General features: G+C 34.0%; 1 protein-coding gene across 1 annotated transcript in view; it reads left to right on the plus strand.

Moving 5' to 3' along the window:
- Positions 1-20,168, plus strand: part of LOC107731787 (RNA-binding Raly-like protein) — a 140,156-nt gene that overhangs the window by 67,447 nt on the left and 52,541 nt on the right. Inside the window, exon 2 of the mRNA XM_016542958.1 lies at positions 10,300-10,562. Within this exon, the coding sequence (XP_016398444.1) occupies positions 10,307-10,562 (256 nt within the window). The 5' untranslated portion in view covers positions 10,300-10,306. The remainder of the gene's footprint in view (positions 1-10,299; positions 10,563-20,168) is intronic.

A 20,168-nucleotide genomic window follows, 5' to 3' on the forward strand; every position in this document is an offset into this window, starting at 1 on the left:
TGTACAGTATATTGGACTGAAAAATATATTCCAGTATATTCAAGGCCAAGTGTTTTACACTGTAAAATGAAGGGCTAAATAAATAAAGAAAATACATTTTATCTAAACATTAAGGCTGTAGAGCAGTGTTTACCTGTCACTTTGAAATGTTTTGAATTTTTGCTTTTAATATGCATGGCTGTCATTACTGTGAGCCGCTTTCCACTGCCAGAATTTTTACCCAATTACCTCAGAGTGCCTTTGCTTCTCTCTCCAATCAGAGCAGCTGATAACAAACATGTCATCAGACTGTCAGAGTGGCAGTTCATATGAGAGCAGCTGCCTCTTTCGCTGTCAATGTTCAAATATTTATATAAACTCTTTAGTGCATTCTAATGAATGTAAAGTCTCTCTTTGTCCTGCATTTTGTGCATTTAGAGATAAAAAACAGTCCTTTTCTCAACTGTCAGTCTGTAGCTCAGAGTGTTTAATAGTTTTAAATAATTTAAATAGTACTTAAATAATGATGAAATAGCTGTTTAATCTGAAGTAACTTGTTTTTATGTGGGTGTTTGAGGATTAAATGTTCTCATTTAAGCAGCGATTTTGTTTTACGTGCAGAGCTTAACGTAAACAAGCTGTAACTCGTTCTCATTAAAACCTTCCCTGTGATTACTTTGCATTCACCTGTATTTCAGATGGCTACAGTAACAAGTTTGTGATAAATGAGTCAGGAGTGTGCTGAACAAGACATCAAACAGCTGCGTGATTGTGTAAAACATTCGCTGTCATTCTTCTTGTATGTGATTAAGTCAGTGTGTCATGTTTAATGTCTGTTTGTCTCAGGTACACAACAGAGAAGAAGAGGCTTTCCTGCAATACGCAACAAATTAGTGGTGGTGGGTAAATAGCAGGACCAAGTGTGGAGAAAAAAAAATCTGGATTTTTGTTTTTTTTAATATATAAATCAAAAGATAACAAATTTAATTATTTTAGTGATTAATGTTTAGTTAAAATATTTAATTAATAATTAGTATTATTTATTTATTTGTGTTTGTTTGTTTTTTAATTTCATTTATATGTAAAAAAAATAAATAAAATAAATAAAGAATAATGTTATTGGTGGTGGGTCAATCTCAGAAAACAGGACCATGTGTGGAAAAGAAAGTCAGATTTTTTTAATTGTTTAATTTAAATACAAAATTAATTTTATTTCATAAAAAAAACTAATAATAAAAAATAATAAATATGCTATTATTATTCTCAGAAAACAGGACCATGTGTGGAAAAACATGATTTTTAATATAAATCTATATTTTTTAAATAGATACAAATTAAAAATGTAAATTTTTTTAAATACAATTTAAAATAATTTAAAATACATTTAAACATTTAAATTTAGAAACAAAAAGTAATGATTAATAAAGTGGTAATTAATATTTATTTAATACTATTTAAGTAATAATTAGTATTATTTATTTATTTATTTATTTAAATTTAAATAAATTAAACATAATTTTAGCATTAGTGGTGCTGAGTCAATCTCAGGAAACAGGGCCATGTGTGGAAAAGAAATTCAGGATTTTTTATTTCTAATTTAAATATAAAATGAAAAAATTGTGTTTAATAATTTGTTTGTTGATTTATTTGTGTATGTTTTATTTCATTTAAAAAATGAAAAAAAATATATGTTAGTATTATGGTGGTGGGACGATCTCAGAAATCAGGACCATGTGAGAAAAAGAAACATTCATTCATTCATTCATTCATTCGTTTTAAAAGGTTACTGTAGAACTAGAACAAGAAAATCGCCTGTTATTGTGATGAAAAAAAAAAGCAAAAATCAAAAAGTCATGGGGACACAAATGGGGCACAGATGACACTGTTTCATTAAAATGACCCTCACTGACTTCTTTCCTGTCACATTGAATCCATCTTTTTTGTGTCACTCTCCCCAGATCTCCCTGTTTGTGGATTTTCCCAAAAATATCATTGCAGTTTGTCAGAAACACAAGCCAGGCAATTAAATCCTGTCATTGACAGCATTTCTTCAGTATCCTTTTGATAAGAGCGCTCTCGGGCAATCAGAAGCTCCATCACCACAGACAGTCATTCCCCCCATCCATCCCACCTCCTAAATCAATCCCCCTCCATCCCTGACATCAATCCCCCAGTGACGGACAGCATCATTTGCTTCCATGTCGATTGATTCTGGACTTAGTATTTGGAAAGTGCAGAGAGCTGTAGAGAAGACAGAATGAAGCGAGGACTTCCATGCATTCTGGTCTGATGGTGCTGTAGAAAAAGCAATAAGCCAATATGAGTGCTGCTTGCCTGTGCATAACTGTGATGTTAGAGGGTTTTGGTTTGTTGCCTGGATGTTGCTTTGCAGTTTTGGGTGGTTGCTAGGTGGTTGCTTATTGGCCCAATGCAGAAGCGCTCACTTTCAAGTCACTGTGATATTCTAGTCTCGAAATATGGCTCGGGTCCCTCCTTCAGTGTAAGTGTACGGGATTTTTGTTGCCCATTTTGTCAAGAAATTGAAAATCGTGAGGAAAACAACAGCACAAGCAGCACGATTCACGATAGCAATTGATAGAACCAAAGTTTACTAACTTTCCCAAGTAAACATTGATGCTTGATTTGGCAAACTCTATCAAATTCAACTGTTTAGTCACAGCTCTGTTTATTTGATCAGCATTTTAGCTTCAAGCGTGGCCTCAATCAGATTTTTGAGCTAGAATTATCCATTTTATAATGTTAAAACTGACATCATTTATCCTGGGAATGGTGAGAGGTTGTGTTGATGATATTGTTCCCAGCACTTTATGAAACACTTTGCGACAGGGATGTACTGTATGTAATACACTGGCATCTTGCTGAGTGGCTGTCAGCAGTGAAGGAAAGCGTCAGTGGCAATGTTCTCTGGTGCAGACAGCTCTCCACTTCTGTATTGCATTTCCACAGCTCGCTATTTATTCCAGTGGAATCATTAAACACAATGCAATGTACAGATGCTATTTTGATGAACACCAAAACTTATATTAGGGCTATTAGAGACCCACATTTCTTGTAAACGCCTTTAAATTATGATTATAATAAGTATATTTCATTTCCAATCTAAATGTTTTTAATAAAATATTTACAATTTAGTTTTGATTAATTATCTGATATTTTATTATTATAATATTTCATTATTATACCATTATTATACCACCTGATTAATTATTTAATGTTAGCATAATCAAATTATTATTAATGAAATAAGACTTGAATAATAATATTATTAAATATTTATTTTTGTATATATAATATTATTGTTGTTGTTGTTGTTTTAAATTAGAATCTATAAAACAAAAAGTAATTTTAAGAAAACTCCAAGTCTTTCTTTCTTTCTTTCTTTCAGTAAAAGTTTATTATTAATTCAGTTAGTTAGTGAGTTAGTCAATTATTTACTTAATTGTTATTATAGTTATTATAGTTATTAGTGACATTTAGTGATGATACCTCTATTATTATTTAGTATTTATTCAATATATTGTAATTATTCTTTATATTTTTATTAATATATTTTTAACTTATACATTTTGTTAATATATTATTAAAATATTTATTATTATTATTTTCAAAACTGCTGTTCTCCATTCAGCAAAAATGCATGATGATCATGAGCTGTATTTAAAGGGGTCATATGATGTTGCTAAAAAAAAACATAATTTTGTGTATTTGGTGTAATGCAATGTGTTTACGCGGTTTAAGGTTAAAAAAACACATTATTTTCCACATACTGTACATTATTGTTTCTCCTCTATGCCGCGACTTTCTGAACCGTGTCGATTTTTACAAAGCTCATCATTCTGAAAAGCGAGGTGTGCTGTGATTGGCCAGCTATCCAGTGCGTTGTGATTGGTCGAATTCCTCAAGTGTGTGACGGAAATGTTACGCCCCTTACCAGGTTCAGGAAACTTTCCTCTGTAAAATGCGCTGCACACACTCTAGTATTTGGGTTGAACTGTTCTGGAACAGTGTTGTAAATAAAACTTAAACACTGATTTCTAGTTGTGTCCTCTTTTGTAAGACCAAACAAAGTAGTTTGGCTTTCGCAACAAAACACACAGCGTCTCCATGACATGGCGACAGCAACAACAATACTACAGCGAGAATAAAAGTTACGCCTTCTTTCTTTGCGTGAACATTTGGTGTGCTGCATGAAGCTTAAAATATTCAAGAGTGTTTCAATAAATAACGCAACAAGTACATTTATTTAACTAATACCTGAAACCCACAGCACCTTGATGCTAAAATGCTAGAATGCACTAAATATATTGAATTTAAATAGCCACAGCACACCGTCACATCAGCGCAGATGGTGACCGGCTCCACTGGATTGCGGGTGGTTAGTGAATAAGGTAGTAAATAAGGGGCTTAGTGAATTCACCCTTTAGCCTACATTCAGATCAGTTTTTCGCAGATGTGTGATCAGATCCGTCATGAAACGAGAATAACGTGAGGACAATTGAGAATCCCGAAACCAGCTGCCATAAAACACGAGCCACCGAGAGATCAGCTGACAGATGCTGGGTGATCTACAAACGCTCCGCACAAGAGATTTATCTGATAAGAGGGGCAATTTAACACATCTTTGCTGATTTGCGAATGCTCTCGCCTTCCTGTCCAGTATCATCAATACGGGTGCCAGTGCAGAGGCTCTAAATTACAGGCTGCTGGAGGAGGGAGAGGAGGCCTCTGTCCTTCTGAAAGATAGAGGTGGTGTAAAAGCTCTAACCTCACGGCGCTGTAATTGGTCCTGGACATCAGTCACAGGAATGTTCTTAAGGGGACAGGTGGTACAGAGCTTGTATATTTGCTATTGTTTATTACAGCGTTTGTTCTCTGTCAAACTGCTTTTTTGAATTCGGCCGGAGTTTATAGTCCATGAAACTCCCAAGAGCTGCATACCCAAAGGAGAATGTTATTGCTCAAAGGTTTCACAGCGCAGGGGACCTCAAGGAATAATTCACGTGAAAATGAAAATCCTGTCATCATTTCCTCGCCCTCATGTCCTTCCAAGCCTGTATGACTCTGTCCTTCATGGAGCACCAAAGTAAATATATGGTTTAATTCTCCACACAACAAAAATAAATGGCAACTCGTCAAGATTCAAAAAAAGCACCTTTAAAGAACCATAAAAGTGTCCCAGCTAACTTATATGCACTATATTCCACGTTTTCTGAAACTGTATGATAGCTTTGAGTGAGGAAAAGCTGAAAATTGTAATCGTTATTTTCTGAAAATCATTCTTTCATCTGTAGCTCAACAAATCTCATTTGTTCCAGGATTTGGCATAATGATAAAAACCAAACTTGATTCCATAAAACAAAGTAAAATTTTATTATTTTATTGTATTATATATTTAACATATTATTATTTTCTAATTGAAATCCAAAAAACATAAGTTAATAAACCGAGAAAAAAAAACTTCAACCACACACCATCTGCAGAGACATCAATGAAAATGCTATTTATTTGTTAACACATGATCAACATGCATTTTTTTTTTACTGTATGTAAAATAGATTTGTTGAAATGTTTTGCTCCAGGTTTTGATGTAATGATAGACACAAATGAGACAATTATTGACATTTATAGCCTGTAAGTCTAAAAGTAGTGTGGATTATTAATTTGCTCTTTACTCAAAAGTTAGATTTTATTTTATTTGAATGATTGATTGATTGATTGTTTGAAATTAATATATTCTATTCAATGAGGATGTATATACTTTTTAAACTGTTGTTCCTTTCTATTCATCAAGGACTCCTGAAAAAATGTATCACATAATGTAATATTTCACAATATTACTGTTTTTACAAAAACATTTAAAAATCTTACTAACCCCAAACTTTTGAACAGTAGAGAAATTCTGACTTTTATCTGCAAACTTTGGTGTCTACAAATCTTTGAGGCATTGTTGAGATCTGTTCTGAAAGTCACATGTGAGATTACTGAGGTCTTTTTTATATAAATATAAGAAGATGTAATTGGTGTTTTGGTGAGCAAAACCCACATGCGGTCACGATTCATGACATTACGGTTAAGATCTAAAGTTGAGACCCTACAGTTGAGTTATGCTATACTTAAAAGTCCACTTAATCTAATTTCTGTGTAGGAGAAACAACTTAGATTTCAAAGAATAATTATATTTTCTTTCTGTGGGCAGAAGTGAGAGAGATGAAGTTGAAGAGAGGGCTATGTACAGGCCGTGTTCACTGAAATGATTCCTGTCCAGCATAAAAGGTTTTTGTTGTTTTTTTTGGTGTTTTATGGCATGATCCCAGGACATATTTCACTATTCCAATTTCTGTTTCCATGAATGACTGCACACATGAGAGTGCGAGTGTGTCTGTGAGCGTGTCGGTGTGTGTTTGAATGTGTGTGCCTTCAGCCAGCACCGTTCCCACAATGCAGGTAACCTTGGCAACTAATCCTATTTACAGAGTATTGGATCCATTATTCAAGCATTTGGTCCCCAAGATAAATAAATCTAATCTTCATTTCTCAGTGGCATTAGAGAGCTTTAAATTCTAACAGGCATTTGAAGACGTCGACACAAAATACTAGTGTCGTTTGGTGATCAGATACAGCCTTGATGTGACATGATTTTTGTGAGTTTTCCTGTTTCATACCAAACACTAAAGCAGAGCAGCTGCATATGCAGAACTACCATCAAGTATTTCCTTTAATAATGGTAATGCATTAAAAAATGATTATCAGGAACGTGCTATTTAGCATTCTGATAAAACTGATTGTCTTGAAATCTAATTTACATAAGTAAACAGATCATATTTACACAAATCGTAACTCAGACCCCCAAAACTATAGCTATAAAGTTATTCAATTGTCTGGATTCAGTCAAATTTACAGATTAGAAAGTGTTTGTGTGTCTTGTGTCTTTTTTCAAACAACGGGTGTAGTAGTTTACTACAGTATTGTTTGTTGCTAAATTTGTTGTATTGTGTGTGTGTATACAGTATACAGTATATATATATATATATATATACACTAGCTTAAATGAAAATTAGAAATGTTGCTTTGGCAACTAAAAAAACTAAAATAAATGTAAGACTAAATAAAAATATTAAAAACAAAAAATGTATAAATATGATGAAATCAAATCAAACTTATGCTAATATTAAAATACAAAAAAATAATAAAAGCTAATTTAAAATAATAACAATAAATCCTATAATTGTATATAATTAATACTAAAATAAGTCTGACGCTCAAAAAAAAAAAATCTCTTTACACCACCTGATGGTGATTTTGCAAATGTTTTATGTGACTTTTCTGTGGTGGTAAAGGATGTTTGTTGACCCAGCCGGCATTTTGCCAACTTTTAACATTGAAATGTGTTTGATATAATATCAGTGTATTTTTTAACATTGACAAAATGTTGAAACAATGTTTATAAATGGCTATAGAATTGTTAAAGGGGTCATATGATGCTGCTAAAAAGAACATTATTTGGTGTATTTGGTGTAATGAAATGTGTTTATGCGGTTTAAAGTTCAAAAAACACATTATTTTCCACATACTGTACATTATTGTTTCTCCTCTATGCCCCGCCTTTTTGAAACGCGTCGATTTTTACAAAACTAATCGGTCTGAAAAGCGAGGTGTGCTCTGATTGGCCAGCTATCCAATGCGTTGTGAATGGCCGAATACCTCAAGCGTGAGACAGAAATGTTACGCCCCTCACCGCATCATATGACCCCTTTAACAAAATAATTGAATACTGAAATGTTTACCACACATTGTAAAAGCAAGACATTGTGATTTCGACACTGATTTGTTTTCGACATTGCAAAATTCAACAGTGAGTCAGCCTTAACCAATTACATTGTTTCATCATAAATAAATGTTGAAATGCTGGCTGGGCAGTATCTTCTGTTTACTGCAAATGATTGTGATGATAAATAGGTTTGTAGTGCAAAAATAGACTTCTTGGGTGTTGACGCCAGTTTGCATCAACCAGAAGTCATTCATATTTACTGCTACAATTTATGTAGCACTTTCCCTTGGCTGCATAATGTTCATTTTTATATGTTTTTGCCAACAATAAATCAGATTTCCGAAAGCTATGGTTACACAGCCCACCATAACATTATGGCATCCAGAAATAGCAATGCCTGCTAGTGACCTGCTGACCTCCAGCGACTGAAATCACTGTCAGTGTGAATGACCCATCAGCGCCGAAACTCAACACTCCTGCTGCTCAACAAATACCAAGTATATATTTGGGCAACTCAACGTGTCGTATTTGGTCAGCACGTTTGATTTGAGTCTCGTTAATGTCTCAGTGGAGCTGCGTGTTCATTCTTGCTGTCTTGTGAGAGTAGGTCGTTGACAGCGTGAGAGACAGAACATAATACATCTCTGTCTCAGACAATAGCAGTCACTGTCTCTGAATGTGTATGTGTGTGTGTGTGTGTGTGTGTGTGTGTGTGTGTGTGTGCGGGCGGGAAGGGGAGTTGGATGACACCCAATGGGAGGATCTCGCTGCTGTTCTCTGATGTGAAGACTGACTGACTGTGTATTCACTGAGTTATACGGAGACTGCATAAACCTGAGGCCTTCATTTACTCTCTCTCAGCCGCGCACCGCTCGCTTTCTCACCTTCACACCAGTGCACTCACAGAGATTGCTCATATTCTCGCACATTTATAGACACAAATAACCACATGCATCTCTCACGTACACACACCAGCGCTCACTCATATTCTCACATATTCAGTGTGCTGGGCGGCATGGATGTTAAAAATGCTGGTGCTGTCGCTGACACAATCTTTTCAAAAAATCAGTAGGAACAAGTCTGTAGGCTATATACCATAAAACAGCAATTTAATTATTGTTATCGCTCCAATAGCTGTTCTTTTATCATGATAAGGAAACAATACAGAATCTTATCCTAAAATCTTTATGATGTAAAATGTGAAGGTTGTGTCAGGGACATAGAATACACTGCAAGTGCTTTTAGAGAGTTTTTTTTGGAAGTTTGTCCCACTTTTTAGTGGATAGTTGTAATATTATAAAGGAATAGTTCACCCAAAAAAAAAATTTGCTGAAATATTTATAATTACCAACCCTCAGGTTTCTAAGCAGAAGATGAGTTTGTTTCTTCATCAGAACAGATTTGGAGAAATATAGCACTTGCTCACCAATGGATCCTCTGCAGTGAATGGGTGCCGTCAGAATGAGAGTCCAAACAGCTGATAAAAGCATCACAATAATCTACAAGTAATCCACACCACTCCAGTCTATCATTTAATGTCTTGTGAGGTAAAAATCCGTCATTAAACATTTTAATTTTAAACAATCACTTCTGGCCAAAATAGTCCATAATCCATAATGCTTCCTCCAGTGAAAAGGTCCAACCCCTGTTGTCCTGTCACTTCAAAAATCCTCCGACATATTGGTTTAGAACTGTTTTTGACTGTTTGTAAATGGTGCTTGAGCTGTGCATATTTCTCACCTGATTCAGACAAGACAACATTATCACTGGAGAAAGCAATATTATGGATGGAGGACTCATATTTTACTCATACTTTTGAACAGTTTAAGGATGTTTATTGTGTATATATATATATATATATATATATATCCATCATACATTTTCTCCAAACAACATCATTGAGCCAAGTGGGAGATATTCCTCAACTTCTTTTGTTGGTTTGAACTTTACTAAAAAAAAAATATATATTTTTTAAAGTGAGCAGAATTTACAACAAGTATAAAAAGTTGAGCGGTACTTGATTTTGCACTATAATCTGGATGTGATTGGAACATGAAAGTGGTTTCTAGTGTACATCGGAGGTAGTTCAAGAGAAGTGGTTGAAAAATAAGAGTTGACAATGTCATTTTAAGGATGCAAAGGCTACAAAATCTTTGCAATAATGTGCACTGATGAATCATTAACAATATGACCACAAAGGTTTATTATATATTATTAAATAGGGTGAATTTTGATCTCATGTTTTACCCAAATCAGAGGGAAATGTCAAGTGTATTTTTCAAGCCCTCAAACCTAATCATATCCCTGACCCCAGTATTATCCTAAAATTGTTTGGTAGAAATGTGGTTCCAGAACCAAAAGAGATCCTTCACAATGTATAAAGATGCTTTTGCTCAAAATAAATAACCGAAGACACTCTATTTTATTAAACATTTCAACATTTCTACAGCGAAACAGCCTTTAAATGCTAGACACACATTCACTATATCAGGTGTTGTTGATGTCGTTCCCATCGTGTCTCTGCTTTACAGGAGAAGAATGACTGGGAAGTGTCAGACCAGCAATGTCACTAACAAGAACGACCCGCGCTCCCTCAACTCACGGGTCTTTATCGGCAACCTCAACACCGCCATCGTGAAGAAGGCCGACATCGAGGTCATCTTTGCCAAGTACGGCAAGATCGTGGGCTGTTCGGTGCATAAAGGTTTCGCTTTCGTCCAGTACATGAGTGAAAGGAACGCACGGGCGGCCGTGGCAGGCGAGAACACCAGGATTATCGCAGGACAGCCGCTGGGTGAGTTCTTTTCTGCTTTACTAAAGCTGTGCTCGACAAAACCGCTCTCTTTGCTCGGCTCTGCCGGACTGACAGACGTTCACAGGGGCCCGCTTTGCCTGAGGCGGATCCAGAGTGAGTTTGTTTTGGCTTTGTGATTCTTGGACATGCAAAGTGTTTTGACTGTAGGTGGGAGAGACAAGCGCTTGTGGTGGCGTAGAAGTGACATTGCCTTTATTTGGGTTTTACTGTAAAGATACTTGAGAAAATGGCAGTGGAACAAGAAATTTAAAGATGAAGTATGTAATTTCTTTGGATGCTAAAATACTTATTCATCCAAAGCTTAATGTGCAGAGACAACTATAAGTAAACCATTTGTAGCTTGATTTCCCTAAAGAGTTTTTAAAACAGCAAGATCTTATTTGGTTGATTGGCTGGTTGGTTATTTATTTATTTGTTGGTTTGTTTGTTGTGAAAAGACTGATTTTTTTTTTTGATCTTGCTGTTTTTAAAAACCACATTTATTTGTAAGAAAATGCCAAATGAAATTGAAATGCAATTGAAATGCAATTTAAAGATGAAGTGAGTAGTGTTTTTATGCTAAAATACGTATTCTCTCTGAGCTTAATGTGTGTGATTATTGACTGACTGACTGACTGACTGATTGATTGATTGAAGTGAATGAAAGAATTAATTAATTAATTCATTCATTCATTTGATCTTGCTGTTTAAAAAATGCTTGTTTGCTTGTTTGGTTGGTTATTTATTTATTAATTTTATTTGACCATTGTGAAAGACTAAAATGAATGGATGGAAGACAAACAAACAAACAAATAAATAAATTTATTCTTGCTGCTTTGAAAACACCACATTTATTTATTTATAAAATTTTCCATTTGGAAAGACTGAAATGAATGAATGGTTGAATGAATAAATAAACAAATAAATTTAGATATATAGAAAAAAATTGCATCATTACAATATATCAAGAAACAGGAAATCAATGGCGTGAGTTTTGGGGGCGGGGCTGTCTGTTTTCCTGACCAATGGCAAACGGAGAGAAAATAAATCATTATTTTTTTTTTTGCGTTTTTGTTTGTTGGCACAGACATTACACTTCATTTTTCATTGAATACTATAAAATGCCACCATTTTGTTATTTGTTTCTCAGAGTTTGATTTCTGAGCTCGTTTAAGCAGCATGTCTAACTTCGATCTATTACAGCATGTGCAGCATTGTGTGTTTAATCAATAACCAGTAGACTTCCATTGTCAAATGACTATAACATTCTGATATTACTCTCACATATTTGTAACCTCCTGGGAGCAGCGCTAATAAAACAGGAGGCCTGACACATTACTTAAACTTCTCTCCATCCTCATTATACCATTGACCTGCTTTAAAAAAAACATGGTTTTATTTTTGCAGTGGAAAACATTTTATACATAATGCAAAATATAGCCAGGGAACCCTCATTAGGAATGGCCACAGAGGGCCTGCTAAGATAAAAATTTAGCTGGAGGTCAAGCTGTAAACATGTGCAACTGCTCTTCAACTGGGGATTTCTGCTAAATGAGGCTGTTTTATTAGATGTTAAAGTCAACATGACATCAAAACTGAATGTTTACTTTTTAACTCGTTACTGGTCGTTTTCATCTGAATTTAGTACCCTGGCTGACATAATCAGTCCATCTCATTTGTCCATTCCCTTCCTCTATCAGCAAGACTTTTCATTATCCAATCAATTCCTGATGGATGATAATAAGGCAGTGTCTATTTAAACTGAATATAAAAATGCTATTTTCACTAGTAGAATGTTACTTTTGTTTTTTGCAATATGAATGTCATCACTGTTTGTACTTTATGCAAAATAGAAGATATTTGTTGCTATTTTTACTTGGTGCAAACAGATAAAATTACTAGTAAAATTGGGGTTCGATACGATTTTTAAATGTTTTTGAAATAAATTTCTTGTACTCAAAAATACAGTAAAATTGTGAAATATTATTACAACTTAAAACAGCTGTTTGCTATTTAAATATGTTTTAAAATGTAATTTATTCCTGTGATGCAAAGCTGAATTTTCGGCATCATTATTCCAGTCTTCAGTGTCACATGATCCTTCAGAAATCATTCTAATATGCTGATTTGCTTCTCAAAAATATTTCTTATTATTATCAATGTTGTAAACAATTGTGCTGCTTAATATTTTTGTGCAAACCATGAAACAAGTTTTTTTTAGGATTCTTTTTACCTTTTTTACACTTTAAATAACACCAAACAATGCCCCACCTTACTCTTTTGTTCTCATTGAATATCTTTGACTAATAAATGTCACATTAGAAATTTTACTTCTGTAATTTCATTTCATGTTGAATTAAATTTGTTTTCATGCAAAAAAAAAGTGACACCTACAATAAGCGCACAATGTGATGCCATTTCTTAAACGTGGTCTGTATTTCTGCATTCAAATACAGCTTGCTGGAGTTAAGCAGAATTAAACAGAATGCAGAATTTATGCATTTTCAACATCCAGGCTTGTTGCCAGTTATCCATAAAGTATTAGGCAAATTAGCATCAATGTGATCCGTTGACAACCAATAGGAGTGCAGACAGTGAGGCTCATGTGATCTGCCTCCTGATACAGTTGGATTTAATCCCTGCCAGTACAAACACAGACTACAGTCTCATTTCTATGCAAGGTGTCTCTTGTTTTGAAAGGCTCTTTGCAGCGATTCTTCTCGGGTCTATCTCTCGGTTGTGTCAGTGGCACACAGAGGCTGATGTACGATCCCGGTCTCTTTCCTAATCTCCTCGTAGTGCAGGCCCAGCATGTGGAGTAATGTAGAAATGCTGATATACTCCTCTGGCCGAACAACGAAGGCGAATTCCTTCATTACTGCTGGTCTGCTCTGCAGCCACCACCCTCCAACGCCCCCCCCAACCTGACCTGGTAATTCCCTAATGGAAACTAGTCAAACGCTGCAGATACCATCACTCTGCCTGACTGCGATAACACACGACTCACTCTCCTTTTGGAAGCACATCTACATCAGAGCGAGAGAGCCTTGCAGGATGTTACATATTAATGTTAGCCAGTACTTCGTACTGATAAGCAGCAACGATATACACAGGTATAAACACACAGACATATTTCTGAACAGTGCACTGGGCTCCAACGATCTTTGGCATTATATTCAGGACAAAAACTTTTGGATTGTTGTTTTTTTTCTAAAAAGCAGACAGTGATTGAATTGTTGTGTTCGTCTGTGTTCTGCATTGTTAATTATGGTATTTAGAATTTAGCTTCTTATTCTCAATATTGATTTTTTTTGTTCATATTTTTTGTATTGTAGGTACAAAAATACATGGAGCCACATTTCTAGTTTCAACATTATTTGTTCTTCAGACATTTCTCTTTAAAAGGAAAAAGTATCAGCTGTATGCAAAATAACCCACTGAAAATGTGTACAGTTTAACAATTGACTCATGGGCCTTAAAAATGAAGATACCAGAAGAAAAGTTTAAGAAACAAAATCTAAAAGGATATTTTTAATACTTCTTGAGTTATAGCCATGCAAACCTTGGGGGGAAAACTCGAAAAGTGCTTTTTGCCATTTTTGAACTGTCACCATTGGCATATAATTGAACAAAGATTACTAAAGTCAACTGATTTTACTAATAGACATACCAATCTCCGAGTAAAAATAACATAATAATGCTGCCATCTTTCGTGTCATTTTTACCCCTGTAATTTTTCTCCAAATCTCAAGTGAAAATTGTCATTTTGACCCCCCTCTACCAAACAGCGGATTACTCAGTAAATATTCATCCATGACATTTAATATTTTGGCTTTCTTCACTATTTATGTTTGTCTTTCTTCAGGAAAAATATTAACAAAATCTAAAATTTTAGCAGACGTTTCTGAAATTTGGTTGATTTGACACAGATATGCCCATATGTTTTAGAAGCTTTAAAAAACAACAACACATAATTGTAATAATGAAATAGTCCAATTACAAATAAACAATAATAAATAGTATGCATTTACTATTACGATCATTTACTATTAGTCTATAATTTATTTCAAAACTGTATTGAATTATCCACACAATATGCTTATATATATCAATGCATACATATGCATACATAATATTAAAATAATATGCTTTTGAAATACATAAATAAATAATACAATAATACATTTAAAAAAAAAAGTGTAATATATTATATAAATAGTACAACTGCAAATTATATAGTAATACATTTATTTTATTTTATTTTACATTTTGTTCATTTCATTTTGAATAACTTGATGGATGGATAAATGAACAAATTTTTTTTTTCTTCAGAACTTAGCCAGCGGTTTAGTTGTTATTGATCTTTTCCCTTCAAGTAGATATGAGATGTACTTGTATTATTACAACATAGTTTGTCTTGGACGTTGCCAAGATGGCTGTCAAGTGAAACAACTTATTTTAAAAGAACTCTGAACTCTTTCAGCAGGACATATATGTGAAGGATAGCAGATGAGAATGTGATGGACAGACAGACGGACGCAGCACTGAAAGAAACAGAAAATGTTACCTGCTGGCATTCAGGCGTTCGTGTAGGTGAAACTCCATCTGTGCATTAACAGCCCCAACAGTCAGAGGAATCTAAAATATTTTCATCATTTTAAAGGTCAGATAAAGGTCAGTATTGCTGAAAGCTATGTCTGCCATTATTATCAGATGATGTGCAAATCTCAACTCGGAGGGGAAAATAAATTCCTGATAGCCAATTAAATCCAAACTCGCTCTCATCTTTCTGAACTGACATCTTTTATTAGCGAGACTGAGACCTGCGCTGACTTCCACTGAGGTGGCTGGGTGTGAGCCAGAGCTTTCCAACAATTTTCACAAAGCAATTGCTGTTTCTTGCTGTCAATGAATTGATCACTCTAATGGCACATTAGCAGAAAGGTGTGGATTAATCAGTAAGCCTGAGTCATGTGAGCAATTTCAGTTTGTTGTAATATCAAAGTTAGAGTAATACAGACCTACCTTAAAAAAAAAAAAAAAAAAAAAAAAAAACAAAATTATAAGAGATAAAACACACAAAAAATAATGTGTGCATTCAGCCATATTTCTAATACTTATAGTATTAAGAAACTGAAGGCTTTTAGACATAGGCTATAGGCTATTACCTATAGGCAACATTATAACAAATATCAATGCTCTAACGTATATCAATCAAAAAATTTAAAAAGAAAACAAATAAATAAAAAATATAAATAATAATATATACATTTTTATTTCAAATATTTTAACATTTTTATTTTAGTATTATTATTATTTTTTATAAATCATTGTAATATTGTGTATATTCAAATCAATTGTTATATATGTTTTGGAGGCAAGTTTTATACAAATTTTTATATTCATATTATGTTATAAATATTTATAATATGAATATTTATGAAACTGATTATTTTAAGTACATTTATTGTGATCTCAACCATGCGACGGCCCACTCCATGTGAAATAACAAAATAACAAACTGAATATTATTTAAAAACATAAATTGTTCTAGTGTGTTAAACTTGTAATACATATATATATATATATAAGTGTAGAGTTGAGTTCTTCACTGAAATCAGCTTCACTACAGGAGTGATGACTTTCTAAACGGACTCTGTCAGGCATGTGCTGCTGTACAGAATCTAGGTGGAGAACATTAGAGAGACTTTTCATGGCCTGCCAAGCTTCATCTGTTGTTTGTGCATGTGGGATATTCCATGAGAAAGAGAAACTTCGAAGGGATCCACATTCACATCCTGAGAGTGATCTTGTTCATTCCTCCTTTTTTGCCCTGGGAGATAACAGTTCATGTTCCACACCCTGATTAATTATACATGGAAGTTTATAAGGCTGCTTTTGAAATGTGTGTCTTGTTCTCTCTGAAGCTGAGTCATGACAGAATTCTCCATTGAGACCTGACCAGCGTATATACATGCAGGGGAGACCGGGGCAAGTTGTCACATGTGCCACATTAGACTAAAGCCTGGAATACACTACACGACTTTTAAAATCTGAGCAGATTTTAAAATGCTAGGCATCATACTCTTACTGACTTTGTAAATAGTCACAGAGAAAAAGCCATCATACACTAAACGACTGAGGATCACACACTACCAGACTTTCAAGTTGTTCCGATCACAACAAACTCACACAGAAACATGCACCTTGTTGCTAGGAGACGCGTGACCGTGACAAATGAAAACAATATGTTCTAAAATCAGCTCAAAATATCAAACATATTTGATATCCTCCGACTAGATGGAATTATAGTCTGAAGCTAAAAAATCGGAGTCTGTGACCATCATACACTACGCGATTTTCGATGAAATATGTCAGACTGGCTCTGACTTTCGGCAACTAGTGTCAACTTCTCCAGACTGTAAATCAGTTTTCATGAATGTAACACTTAAAAAGAAAATCAATAATAATAATTTATTATTAATTTAATTAATTATTATTAATTAATAATTTATTATATTTTCCAGATTTTTTTTGTATTTAATAATTGTTTTATATTTAAAAGCCTGTTTATTATTGAGATAATTATTATGGATTTATTAATATTTTGAATTAGTTTTTATTTGTGTATTTTCTGTTTAATAATTTTGTTGTGTTTTTGTCTATACTAGTAGTTTTTTAAATATATGTGTAGTTTTTTATTAATTTTATTTCTGTTTTAGTTTGAGTTATTTAATTACATCAACTTAATTTAAATTAAAAAGAAAAACATTACCTTGACAGCTAGCTGAAATTAGAGGAATAGTTCACCCAAAAATGAAAATAACCCCATGATTTACTCATCCTCAAGCTTTATAATGGCAGCGAATGGTGTTCGAGATTTTGAAACAAAATAAAGTGCATCCATCCACCATAAAAAGTGCTCCACACAGCTCCGGGGGGATAATAAATGCCTTCTGAAGTGAATCGATGCTATGTGGATCTCTAGCTTCTAGCTTGTATTGGTCTGAAAGAAGAAAGTCATATACACCTAGGATGGCTTGAAGGTGAGTAAATCATGGGGTAATTTTCATTTTTGGATGAACTATCCCTTAAAAGATCATTAATTTCGCTAATTATTCCTTGGACAAAACCCTGTTTTTGTAGCTCCATTTGAGTTTTATTGAATTCTGTTCATGTTCACTAATTTGGCGTATCTAGAGATCTATAAAAAATAAAACGGCACAGACACCGGAGCCTAAAAACAACAGTTGTGTGCAGGGAGTATTTACAGCTGGAAGGCAAATCTCATTATGATCAGACATTTTCAGAGTTGCAGGTACATCACATTGTTATTCAGCCTCATTCGGTAAAGAAGTTTTTTTTAAACTCTGTTAATACTGCAATAAAGAATTATAGGAATTATCTGTCTCGCAGGCAAATTTCCACATGCTTAAGGGTCTCAAAATTGAGCACAATAAATGAACAGAGACAAATCTGTGTCTGCATTTTCCATGGCAACCACAGAGAAGTATAAATACCCCTTTTCTTACCTGGTGCCTTCCCACAATGCTCTGTTTGAAAGGGCAATAGCGGGTCAGTACAGATCTAGAAATGACAGAATAGCTCACTTGCCAATTTTACGGCAGTTAAAAGTAAACTCAGGAAAAGCAAAGTGGATTTTAATGACAGAACAAAAGTCCACAATGAATTCCTGGTTTGTGAAGAGATGTGTATGTAAATTGCTAAATTGCATTGGTGGGTTTTAGTGGAATATGCTGTCATAATTTTAGGTTTTTAGCTTTCCAAGCAAATGGTCATAACAAAGCAAATAAAGCTGAGATTCAGTTTCATAATGAAAGAACTGTCAAACTCATTAAAATATTTTACACAAAACTATATAATATTATATATATAACTGCAAAACATCCCCCCAAAAATTTGCATAATTATGAAAAACATGTACATAATTCAGTAACCTTGTTTTATATAAGATGCTGTTATTCTGTGTTTTCACTGCCAGACTCCATTGATTTCTGCTGCTGAAACTAGACCCGTTTTGCAGTGTATTTCTGAGGCTGTTGTTTACTTCATACATTCAACAAAGGGCTTCAATGTACTGGATTTGTCGTTGAACACCTTGAGCATCCTGTGTTGCAGCGATCTCAGACCAAATATTTCAAAGGTCAGACAGGGCCAGGAAACCATACAGCATTTTTGTTTTATTATAAAAAACGAAATCTATATCTTTTGTCAGATTTTTTCCAAGAGCTTTCCCTCTCCGGCCATTTAGTGCCAGATAAGTATTGATTCTGTTTCTAATACTCAGCTTTTACACAAGACACTAATCCCTGGTTAATAACAGAAACTGAGCAAGGGTTATTTCTATGAGGAAAATGTTGAGAATGATCTGATTGCAGAAATGTTGTGACAGTATCAGAGCGTGTATTAGAAAACCGATAGCTCTGTCTCTATTCATGAATTGGATGCGCCATGTTCAAAGCCGCCATAAAATTGTTATTCACCAAATGAAAGATGTGCAACAATAATTTAAGTTCTGACAGGAAAAAGTTTGTGTGCATCCAATATGCATTATCGTCTGATGTCATCTCATTAAAGTGCACAATGTACGCTACAACGAACACAGCACATGTCCAATTTGCGGTGAAATGATTCTTATGAACTGGTTATTTTTAATAAGTCAAAAAGATTCAGGAAACAGCATGAATTAGCTGTTTGAATGCGACACATTCAGTCAGAGAATCGTTCAGAGCCGTTGTGTTCACAACTGACTCTCACACTGAACCTCGAGTCATTTTTCTGTTAGCCTATATGTCCGATTAAAAATGAACTGGGAACCGTTACTGTGATGTACATTTTATGTTCAGACGAGTCTGTTTACTATGCAAGTTTGTTTCCACCTTGAGACAAAGAAATAAAAAAGGTAATTGCAACTTTTTATCTCACTTTTTTTCTCTTGCAATTCTGAGTTTATTTCTCACAATTCAGACTTTTTTTCTTGTATTTTAGTATTGCAAGATATAAACTCAAAAATCCAAGATATAAACACAGAATTGGAAGATATAAACGCAGAATTGGAAGATATAAACGCAGAATTGCGAGATATATAAACTCGCAATTGCTGAAAAAAAAAAATCTGAATTGTGAAATAAAAATTCACAAAATTTGCAATTGTAAAATACAAAATGTAATTGACGATTCATATATAAATTTATAATGTTATTGTAAAATCATGCAAATATATTTATTAATACATATTTATAATAATGAGTATTTTTTTTAAACCAAAATATTTATTTATTTATTTATAACATGCAAAAATATTATTTTAAGAGTAATACTTTTATGGCACAATTTCAATCAGGTTCACATTATCACAAAATGCAGAGAACCATCTTGCCAATTTAATTTTGATTTGAGAGCTGTGACAGAGGGGAATATTTTCAGAGAATAATGAATATTTCGGCCTGTCATGCAAAGTTGTTGTATGACTTGGAATATAAAAGCGAAGTCCCCCCCCCCCCCCCATCTTGCCATGATTTGAGAGCTGTGACAGAGGGGAATATTTTCAGAGAATAATGAATATTTCGGCCTGTTCGGCCTGTC

Source organism: Sinocyclocheilus rhinocerous, unplaced genomic scaffold, assembly GCF_001515625.1.
Source record: "Sinocyclocheilus rhinocerous isolate Xijiao unplaced genomic scaffold, SAMN03320098_v1.1 scaffold1721, whole genome shotgun sequence".
NCBI lineage: Eukaryota > Metazoa > Chordata > Actinopteri > Cypriniformes > Cyprinidae > Sinocyclocheilus > Sinocyclocheilus rhinocerous.